Below are 10,835 nucleotides of genomic sequence, written 5' to 3'. Positions count from 1 at the left end.
ACTGGGGCGTGAGAGTAAGGCAGGGACTGGATTAACATACACACACATTTCAACCCCATTCAAATATCAGCAAACACATACATAGACTTGTACAGGCACTACTCCAGGCACTTAACATGAGTGAACCAATTTAATCCTTGCAACCATCCGGTCCCGGCTCCACCCCCGGTCCCGGAGCTCCGCCAGCCGCCGCCATGAGTAGCTTTGGAGCTTGGTGAGACCCTCGCAGACCCCCCCTTGTCTCTGCGCTTCCGGGGCCTGAGTCCCAGGAGTCCCCCTCGCCAGGGACCCAGGCCCGCGAGCATCACTCCTTTCCGCCGACGGAGGGAACGTGGAGACACGCCCCTCCCCTGAAACCTTCACGGCTTTCCTTGCTGCTGGAAGTTTGGGGCGCTGTGGGAGTGCGGGTGGGGAGCGCTGGGAGAGCGTGCTGTTTAGGAGGGAGGGGTCCCCGGTGACTCCCCTCTTCCAGGATCGCGTGCCTGCCGCTTCGTGCTGTGTGATCTTTGGCGATCACTGCCTCTCTGGGCCTGTGTCTTAGGCTCTGCAAGATCAACCGAGCAAAGCACACGGCCTGCAGAGAGGCAGCGCTCCGCTCCTGTCGCGGCCCCCGGTCCTTTATTCATCAGAGGCCTCCCGGGTGCGGTGGGGCGAAGCAGCGGTGTCTCTCCTTTTCTGAACTGCTCCCTAATAAAAAGGATAACTGTTTTTTCCTTCTTCTGTCCTGACAGCAAAACCAAAGAAGCTATCTTCAGCGTGGGTAAGTGCGCAGAGGGTAGGTGGGCCTGGCCAAATCTCCGGATGTGGAGGGACTCAACTCGAGGACTGGATCACGTGAAAGTGGTCGTAGTCCGAATGCCTGGCGGGACCAGAGGCGGGGAGGTCAGTTGTCTAGAAGCAATCAACTCGGGCAGGATCAGTCCAGTGGGTGTGATCGGAATGTCGGGCGTGGCCAACTCCTGGAGGCGGGGCCTTACCGAAGGACTGGGCGGGGCCAGGAGGCAGTGGGCGTGGTCAGGACTGGGGCGTGAGAGTAAGGCAGGGACTGGATTAACATACACACACATTTCAACCCCATTCAAATATCAGCAAACACATACATAGACTTGTACAGGCACTACTCCAGGCACTTAACATGAGTGAACCAATTTAATCCTTGCAACCACCCGGAAAGTAGGTACTCTATTATCCTCCTTTTAAAAACGAGGAAACCGAGGCAGAGGTTGGGCAACTTGTCCACGCTGCGAGGCAGTGGCGGGGCTGGGGTTTGAACGCAGGCAGATACGCCCCCGAGTCCATGTTCTCAAACAACACTCTCCCCTATCCTCCCCAACCCCCCCATAAAAAAAACCGGGTATCAGGAGTCTTAGGCTCTGCAAGATCAACCGAGCAAAGCACACGGCCTGCAGAGAGGCAGCGCTCCGCTCCTGTCGCGGCCCCCGGTCCTTTATTCATCAGAGGCCTCCCGGGTGCGGTGGGGCGAAGCAGCGGTGTCTCTCCTTTTCTGAACTGCTCCCTAATAAAAAGGATAACTGTTTTTTCCTTCTTCTGTCCTGACAGCAAAACCAAAGAAGCTATCTTCAGCGTGGGTAAGTGCGCAGAGGGGGCGGGGCTTGGTTGGGGGCTTGCTCGGGAGAGACCCCCGAAGCTGGAGGTCTGGGGACCTGGCTACTAGGCTTTTGCTCCTCTGGCTCAGTTTCCCCACCTTTTTTTTTTTTAAAAGTGAAGCCTGAAGGGGAGAGGGAATAGGGTGGGGGCTGCTGCTAGCACCTGACCTCTCGGGGTGTCCTGGCAGAGGAGGGCTCCGTGAAGATGTTCCTGCGGGGCCGTCCAGTGCCCATGCTGATCCCGGATGAGCTGGTGCCCACCTACAGCCTGGACACGCGCTCCGAGCTGCCTTCCTGCAGACTCAAGCTGGACTGGGTGTATCCTCTTGCTTTAATCCCTCCCCTCCCCCCACCGCCTCCTTCACATCCCATCCCCCAGTCAGGAGGGGGCAGAGGTCCTTCTGGGGTGGGACCTCAGCACATGGAAGCGTCTTTGTACTGAAGACGGGGCTTCCCAGGCTCCTCAGGCTTGAGGGGTCAGGATGACCTGGAGGCGGAGGGGGCAGAGGAAGGCGGGTTCACTGAAAGGACCTTGTATGATTCACTGAAACAGCAAATGTTTGCTGGGTGCCTTCCATATGTCAGATTCTCTTCTATTTGCAAGCTTTTCAAGCTGGGGTGGGGGACACAGGATAGCACAGAAGCTAGTGATTAAATAAACAAGATAATTTCAGCTAGTAGTAAAAGCTGGGAGTACAGTATCCTAGGCCAGTGGTTGGCAAACTGCGGCTCTCGAGCCACATGCGGCTCTTTGGCCCCTTGAGTGTGGCTCTTTCACAAAATACCACGTGTGGGTGCGCATGTAAAATGCGATTGAAACCGGGGCCCATACACAGTAGTCGGTATTTTGTGGAAGAGCCACACTCAAGGGGCCAAAGAGCCGCATGTGGCTCGAGAGCCGCAGTTTGCCAACCACTGGCCTAGGCTCATCCAAGGGGAATAACAATTTCTCTGAGGAGGGGGCATGTGGTCTGTGAACTGAACAATTAGGAAGAACTCAGATGTTCCAAACAGAGGCCTCAGCGGGCACAAGGGCTCTGTGTCCAGAGTGAGCGTGGGGAATTTGACGAATAGACGTTGGTAATGGTTAAGATCGCTGTCTGTGGAGGCTGGCACAAATGGGTTGAAACCCCAGCCCAACCTCCTGCTGGCCGTGTGACCCTTGGACAAGTTACCTGGCCTCTCTGGCTCTAAGTTGCCTCCTCTGAAAAATGGGTTTCATGATCTCAGATTCGGAGAGCTGTGAAGTGAGGTGTAAAAGTGCTGAGCTTGTAACATGTGCCCCATAAACAGGGATTATAAAATAACAACTAATCGTTATTGAACGCTTATATGCCAGGCACTGCTGTATGACCTCTTGGTTCGTAGGTCGATGCACAACCACTGAGCTACACCAGCCCGGCTGTTCTGAATTGTTTGATGTATAAATATGTTGAATGACATGGTCCTTCTCTTTTGTGGAGTTGAGCATTTTTACAACCGGTGGCCTCCAAGTGCTCTCTGAGGCCTGCAGGCTGGGAGTTACTCCCACCACTTCCCAGATGAGGAAGCTGAGGCCGAGAGAGGGGACTGAGCCCTGTCCTAGGGAGTCACCATAGGCCGAGTCAAGAACTTTGACTCTGGACCCCAGGCTCTTCCCAAAAGCCCCCTGGAGCTTGGGATCAGCATCCATGAGACCCAACCCTGTCTTCTTCTCTTGGCCTTGGTGTCTGCTCTGGAGGAGGCAGGATGCTGGAGCCCAGACTGCCCTCGAGGCAGCCGGAAATATCCATGGGAATCTAGGAACACCAAGCCGTCATGCCAGGATGAGCTTGAGAGCATCAGATGAGAGGCAGCTGAGAGCAGACGTCCGCGTGGGTCTCCTTTCCCATCTCAGAAATGGCTACGAGGTGCAGCAGTTCGTGTGGGTTGGGATATACATGGTGACATTCATTCAAATCTTTTCTGAACATTTTCTGAGGCCAGAGGCTGGGGATCCAGTAGTCACTGTGACAGTGTCTGCCTGCCCTCCTGGGTTCACAGTCCAATGTGGGGACAGATACCTAACAGTGACCACCCAGAGTGGGCAAGGCTGGGATGGGGGAACCCCGAGGGGGCAGCTGCCCCAGACTGGGGGTCAGGAAGGGCTTCTTGGAGGAGGAGTTACAGAAGTAAACAAAATAGCCCGAGTGCCCCACCATGGAACTCAGTCTCACTGGGGAGCAGGGACTGTTAACAAGTCAACCAGATAATTACTAAGTGGGGAAGTGCCAGTGGAGGATGAGCCTGAGGGCAGCTCGGAGGAGGCGGAGGCGTTGACAGCTAAGAAGGGTGGCAGGTAGAATGTACTGAGCAAAGGGAAAGCTACTGCCACGGCCTGGGAGGGTGGTAATGACCTTGGCATGTTGAGGGACTCTAAAAACAGCGGAGGGAGGCCAGGAGCCCTGCTAGAGCTGAGGAGGGGCCACCCAGGCCGGAGGAGGAGCTTGGCTTTCTCCTAGGAGTCCTGGGGAGCCACAGGAAGTTCTCAACAGGGGAGAGTCGGTCATTCCTTCAGCAGATATTGAGTTCATACGGGGGAGGGAGGGCTGTAAAAGTAGGTTTATAGTGATGCGGACGTGAATCAGTTTATTCTTGTATTCTTATTTATTCATTAATTATTGTCTTGTTTATTTTTATTATTATTCACCTACTTTTGCCACCCCTGGATGTCCGCTGTGCATCAGGCCCTGATCTGGGCATGGGGGTACAGCAGTGAACAAAATGGACAGACAGCCCTACCCTCCCAGAGCGGACACTAGCGGAGGAGGCAGATAATTGCAGATAATTGAACAGATAGCATTAGATGCTGGTGAGTGCACAGCACAGAGATGGAGCCAGGAGGGGGTGGCGGCAGTGAGGGTGCATGAGTTTGCAGTTTCAGAGAGCAGGGGCAGGAAGGCCTCCTCCAGAGCTGACAACTGAGCAGAGGGCGGGAGGAACTGAGGGGCCATGAGAGCTGGAGGGGAGGAGGGCTCCAGTAGAGGGAAGAGCAAGGGCAAAGCCGCTGAGGTGAGAAGGGAGGACAGCTCCTGGGACCGGAGCTGAGTAGGGGGAGAGGAATGAAGAATCAGGGCCCATGTCGGGTTAGGCCTCGTGCCTGGGCTTTTGTAAGGACTTTGATTCTGAGTGAGGTGGGACCCACCCATAAGAAGGCTCTGAGAAGGGGGAGGGGGGATAAGCGGAATTAGCGTGAATGGGTTTAACTGCATCCCCGTGGGGGAGAGGGCTGGGCAGGAAGTGATATTAATTTCCCGTGGCTGCTGTAATAAATGACCACAAACGTGGTGGCTTAAAACACCAGGAAGCCCTTCTCTCACAGCTCTGGAGGCCAGAAATCCCAAAGCCAGGGGTCAGCAGGGCCACTCCCTCCAAGGTTCTGGGGAGGGTTTGTCCATGTCTGGCTCCTAGCTTTTGCTGGCTGTTGTTTGACAACCCCAGGAGTTCTTTGACTTGTAGCTGCACCACTCCAATCTCTATCTTCACAGGGCCTGACTTGTAGCTGCACCACTCCAATCTCTATCTTTTCTAAAAAGAAAAGGCCCTGTGAAGAGCTAAAAATATATATATATATATTTGTATTGATTTCAGAGAGGAAGGGAGGGGGGAGAGAGAGAGACAGAAACATCAACAATGAGAGAGAATCTTTGATCAGCTGCCTCCTGCACGCCCCCCATTGGGGATTGAACCTGTGACCTGGGCATGTGCTCTGACGGGGATTTGAGCAGTGACTTCCTGGTTCAGAGGTCGAGTCACATGGCCTCTTCCACCCCAGCTGATCTCATCCTAAAATCCTCAATTACACCTACAAAGACGCCTTCTCCAAGTAAGGCCACAGTCTCAGGTTCCGGCGTTAATATTTGGGTGGACACATAATTCTGGGGGCCTACCATCATTCAAGCCCCCGAGGGGGGAAGCTTGGAAGCAAGAAAACCCACCTCCCGTTACCTGGTTGAGTTCGGCAGGCAGTCGGCACACGCAATGCCAAACAGGCCCCTTAACCAGCCCGGGCATCTCCAGCTATGGCTACCGGGGCCGAGACTGCCGCGCCAACCTTTACCTGCTGCCCACGGGGGAGATAGTGTACTTCGTGGCCTCCGTGGCCGTGCTGTACAGCGTGGAGGAACAGAGGCAGCGGCACTACCTGGGACACAACGATGACATCAAATGGTGAGGCCTGGGAGGGGGCCGGGAGAGAGATGCTACTGGGGACAGTATTGGGGGTGGGGTGGGAGGGGCTGGGCCTTTGGTGGCTGCAGGCTGAATTAAGAGGGGGAAAAGTGTAGATTGGTTATATTTCAAATATTGGTTAATTTTCTCAAGTGCCTGGATATTTCACTTCCTTTGAAAACTTCTAGCTGGCACCCCAGATAATCCAGCCGTCTGTTGGACCTACTTGGTGTGGCCACTTATTTTTCTTTTTACTTAACTTATTTACTTATTTATTTTTATTGATTTCAGAGAGGAAGGGAGAGGGAGAGAGAGACAGAAACATCAGTGATGAGAGAATCATTGATTGGCTGCCTCTTGCACTCCCCACACTGGGGATTGAGTTCGCAACCCTGGGCATGTGCCCTGACCGGGAATAGATCCGAAGACCCTCCAGTATGCTAGCCAACACCCTAACCACTGCATATACCGGCCAGGACAGTGGCTGCCCCTTTAAGTGGGTGCCCTCTCCTGGCCATTTGTGGTACATTTGTGGTGAGACCACAGGCCCAGGTCCTGCTTCAGAGCTGGGGTACCCAGAGGGTACCTCTTTATTGATACTATTGATTGACTAAACAACTCAGTCAATCAACTGTAGAATGAATAACCAGGCATCACGACTGTGGCATGCTGTCGGGGGGCTCCTGGCCGCCCTCGCTCCCTCTGAGCCCTGTTCATCTGTCCTCTCTCTCCTCAGCCTGGCTGTCCACCCTGATATGGTCACCATTGCCACCGGACAGGTGGCAGGCACCACTAAGGAAGGGAAGGTAACGGAGTGACGAGGGCAGGACCAGGAGACGAGTGGGGTCTTGGGGTAGGGGGCAGGCAGCTGGGCCGCCCCAGGTAACAGGCCTCTCTTCCCTGCAGCCACTGCCACCCCATGTGCGCGTCTGGGACTCAGTTTCTCTCTCCACTTTACACGTGCTGGGCCTGGGCGTGTTTGACAGAGCTGTGTGCTGTGTGGGCTTTTCCAAATCGGTAAGTCCTGCACCCACCCTCACCTGCCCCCCACCCCCAGAATCTGGAGCCAGCACAGCACTTTCCCGATGGCCCCTGGGGATGGATGCCACGGGTGTAGGCCCTGCTCCTGGCGGAATCACCCAGGCCCTCCGGGCTGGGCACCCATCTCTGGGACTTCACAGACCTGCTCTGTTAGCCTCCATGAAGGGAACCCGTAGGTCCCGATTGCCCCAAACTCCTCCGTGATCCCTTATAGATCAGGTAACGCTGTTGCACTGCTGCTCACACCACCTTTCATTCTCCAAGGGCCCTGACTCTTTAGGCATTTTCAGGCCGGTGTCCAGGGAGGTGGGCCTTGTTGTAACCAGATGGGTGTTGGCGGGTCTGGGCAAGATAAGTAAAGCAATTGAGAGTAAGCCTTTAGGAATTTGTAGAGCAAGTTGACATTCCCACACGTCCAAGTATGGTGGTGTGTTGTTTTTAAAACCATATTTTACATTTTTATCATTATTTTACCAAAGTGTTGATCTGTCATGGATCGGGGAATAAAAAAACAACCAGTCTTCCCACAGACAGGTTAAGCAGCCCTGGGTTAGAGCCTCACGGGTTTTCTCAGTCCTAACGAGACAGTTGAGAGCTTTGGGAGGAAAAAAGCGATTTTATTGCCCGTGTGTGTGTGTGTGTGAGAGAGAGAGAGAGAGAGAGAGATCCTGCAAAATCAAAATTAACCTGTGTTTAACTAAAGATATGAAAAAATACCTTGTCAAGTTAATTACTTGTTTAATTTCATATACATAAAAGGCATTTCATAGGAAACTGGAGATTAGATGGTCTCGGTATGAATTCCTGACTGCAAGATGACTGCAGAGAAATTCTAACTGAGGGCAAATTAGACACACTTCTTAGGGACAAGTCATTTCAAAGGGAAAATTATAGAAACCTTTTAAACGTGTGTATGGCTCCTGGATAAGGAGTGTATTTTCATGTGCTTCATGTAACGTGGGCCAGAGCCTTTGCAAATCTTAAAACAGGTCTGAGTGGCAAGTGCCCCACAGGGGGGAGTTTTGGGGGGATGGATCCTGATTCACCTTGCCCCTCTCTCCTAGAATGGGGGCAACCTGCTCTGTGCGGTGGATGAATCCAACGACCACGTGCTTTCCGTGTGGGACTGGACCAAGGAGGCCAAGGTGGTGGATAGCAAGGTGGGGTGACCCTTCCCATCCCTTCTCCTCGGGGTGCCCCGGGGGGACCGGCTGGATCTCAGTGGTTAGGAGTCTGGTATGAGATAGGCTCACCTTGACACCCTGGCTTTGCATTTGCTGGCTGGTGACTCTGGGCTTGCCCTCTCTGAGCCTCAGTTGCCTCATCTGTAAAATGGAAGCATCTTCCTTGTAGGGCCTTGGCTTTGATGTTGGGATATGGGGTGGGTGGACCAGCCCAACAGAAGGGTTGGTATGAGGTGGCTGCTGACTCCACAGTCCTGCCAGGTCCAAGACCGACCTTGACTTGCATCCCTGGGCAGTGGCCTCCTTTACAGATGAGGGACCTTGGGCATGGTGGAGGGGAGAAGTCCTAGTCCAAGGTCACACGCCAGTTCTGGGCTGGGGGCCGGAGACCTGGGCTCTGGCTTGGGGCCCACGGTTTGGGAAGGAGAAATGGTTGAGAGGCTGGGCTCTGGGGTCAGACCTATGTGAGTTGATGCTGAACACGATGCTTACCTGGCTGTGTGGCTTTAGGCAAGTAACTTCCCCTCTCTGAGCCTCATTTCTGCTTTGTTTCCTTTTAATGTATTTTTATTGATTTCAGAGAGGAAGGGAGAGGGAGAGAGAGATAGAAACATCAATGATGAGAGAGAATCATCGATTGGCAGCCTCCTGCATGCCCCCCACTGGGGATGGAGCCCGAAACCTGGGCATGTGCCCTGACCAAGAATTGAACCGCTGCAATCTCTCGGTTCATGGGTTGATGCTCAACCACTGGGCCACACCAGCCAGGCAAGCCTCACTCCTTATGTGTAATAGGGGGGCACGGATGAGCCTTACCTCATAGGGTGCTGTGGGGATAAATGTAAAGTGCTTAGCACGGTGCTAGGTGCCCAGTCGGGCTGTCCTGGTGCCTGCTGTTAGGTTAATGAAGACGGCAGTAAGGCTTCGCTGGTGGGCCCTGCCTCCTGTGCGTTTTGCCCGGAGAGGAAAGATAGACAAGTCGGTGTGCAGTGCACAACCCATGCAGCTGGGGTGCTCCTGCGTGGGGTGGGTGTGGCGGCTCCGGTGGTCCGAGGACCTCATTCAGACCCCCCGCTCCCCAAAGTGCTCCAACGACGCTGTGCTGGTGGCCACCTTCCACCCCACCGACCCCACTGTGATCATCACCTGCGGGAAATCCCACATCTACTTCTGGAGCCTGGAGGGGGGCAGCCTGAGCAAGCGGCAGGGCCTCTTTGAGGTGAGTGCCGGGGTGGGGGGCGGAGAGGACAGGATGGGCCTGAAAGAGGCAGGCAGGGACCCCCAGGCAGACAACAGGTACTCCCGAGGGTCCCAGAGGCTGGCGGTTACGCAGGTGCTGCGCTGTTGCCTGCCGGGGCCTCAGTGTCCTTCTCTAGACCATGGGGTGGACGCAGCGATCTGATGACCCTCCTTCACGCTGAAATCGTGAGGATTACTGGGGTGAAGAGCTTAGCAGCTCCTAGCAGATAGTATAGGCCAGTGGTCGGCAAACTGGCCCCTTGAGCGTGGCTCTTCCACAAAATACCACGTGCGGGCGCGCACGTACAGTGCGATTGAAACTTCGTGGCCCATGCCACGGGGCCAAAGAGCCGCATGTGGCTCGCGAGCCGCGGTTTGCCGACCACTGGTATAGGCTGTCAATATTATGGACCCACAAAGAGGTCAGAGGCCGACTGGCGGAGAGGAACGTGCACCGAGGCAGAAATCGAGTGAGAAGCCGAGGGCCCAGGAGAGACGATCCAGGGGCACTTCTGATGGGGCTCCCCTGCCTTTGGTGGGAGTTGGGGCTTCACCCCAAGAAGAGAGGCCTCGAGAACACCAGGCACAGACGGAGATGAGCTGGAGACACTGGGAAGAGGGTGGGATGGGGCTGGGAAGATGACGTAGAGACAGAGATGGGGAGGAAGGCAGGGAGGGAGAGGGGAGGAGTGAGGGTCAGGGGCGAGGGGAATCCAAGGGGAAGAGAGCAGGGGAAACTGAGGACAGAGAGGGGAACAGAAGTTAGGCAGGAAGTGGGTCCAGGGGCGGGAAAGAGACAATGGGGTCAGAAAATGGATGACGTGAGCTCGCCATGGAGGTGGGTCGGAGATGGGGATGCTCCCGCAGGTCCTCACCCAGAGCATGGAGGGGTCCTGGACGATAGGTAAGCTCGGGAGGCCACCCAGCTCAGCGACCTTGACACCCTCCCCTCCTCCCCCGCCTTAGAAACACGAGAAACCCAAGTACGTGCTGTGTGTGACCTTTCTGGAGGGTGGCGATGTCGTCACCGGGGACTCTGGAGGGAACCTCTATGTCTGGGGCAAAGGTCAGTGTCATCCCACCTGTTTGGCCCCCAGTCCAGTCCTCCCTAACCCCCTTTAGCTGTGTCTCCCTCCCTCTGACTCTGCTGTGTGGAATGTGTGATTAAACAGGCTAAATCCTTACGTGTTCAATTCCAACACCCCCATCAAGGCTCAGCTCCAAACTCCCACCTCCGTGACATCTTATTTCCCGCCCTTGTTCTCTGCAAATCCCATGTTAGGGATCAAGTTTGAAGTATTAATAAATGGTTTAACCTAGTTGTGGATGGATGGATAGATGGAAAAGTGGTTTGTCCCAGAGAAATGAATGAGTGAATGAGGGAATGAAGGGGTTGTTCTAGCCAATGAAAGAATGAGTAAATGAATAAAAGAATTTAGTAAATGAATGTTGTCCTACCTAATATTGGATAATTATGAGGGAATGAAGGGGTTGTTCTAGCCAATGAATGGAAGAATGCGTAAATGAATAAAAGAATTGAGTAAATGAATGTTGTCCTACTTAATATTGGATGATG

At 54.3% G+C, this 10,835-nt stretch overlaps 1 protein-coding gene across 1 annotated transcript in view; it reads left to right on the top strand.

Annotated features, from left to right (window-relative positions):
* Positions 1-153: 153 nt before the first annotated feature.
* EML2 (echinoderm microtubule associated protein like 2) overlaps positions 154-10,835 on the top strand; it is a 24,764-nt gene continuing 14,082 nt past the window's right edge. Inside the window, exons 1-9 of the mRNA XM_006764406.2 lie at positions 154-214; positions 732-760; positions 1,796-1,925; positions 5,646-5,795; positions 6,532-6,601; positions 6,702-6,812; positions 7,901-7,996; positions 9,105-9,239; positions 10,226-10,325. Of these exons, the coding sequence (XP_006764469.1) occupies positions 195-214; positions 732-760; positions 1,796-1,925; positions 5,646-5,795; positions 6,532-6,601; positions 6,702-6,812; positions 7,901-7,996; positions 9,105-9,239; positions 10,226-10,325 (841 nt within the window). The 5' untranslated portion in view covers positions 154-194. The remainder of the gene's footprint in view (positions 215-731; positions 761-1,795; positions 1,926-5,645; positions 5,796-6,531; positions 6,602-6,701; positions 6,813-7,900; positions 7,997-9,104; positions 9,240-10,225; positions 10,326-10,835) is intronic.

The sequence above is a fragment of the Myotis davidii genome, unplaced genomic scaffold (assembly GCF_000327345.1).
Source record: "Myotis davidii unplaced genomic scaffold, ASM32734v1 scaffold741, whole genome shotgun sequence".
NCBI classification, from domain to species: domain Eukaryota; kingdom Metazoa; phylum Chordata; class Mammalia; order Chiroptera; family Vespertilionidae; genus Myotis; species Myotis davidii.
This window is presented reverse-complemented; position numbering and strand designations above follow the sequence as displayed.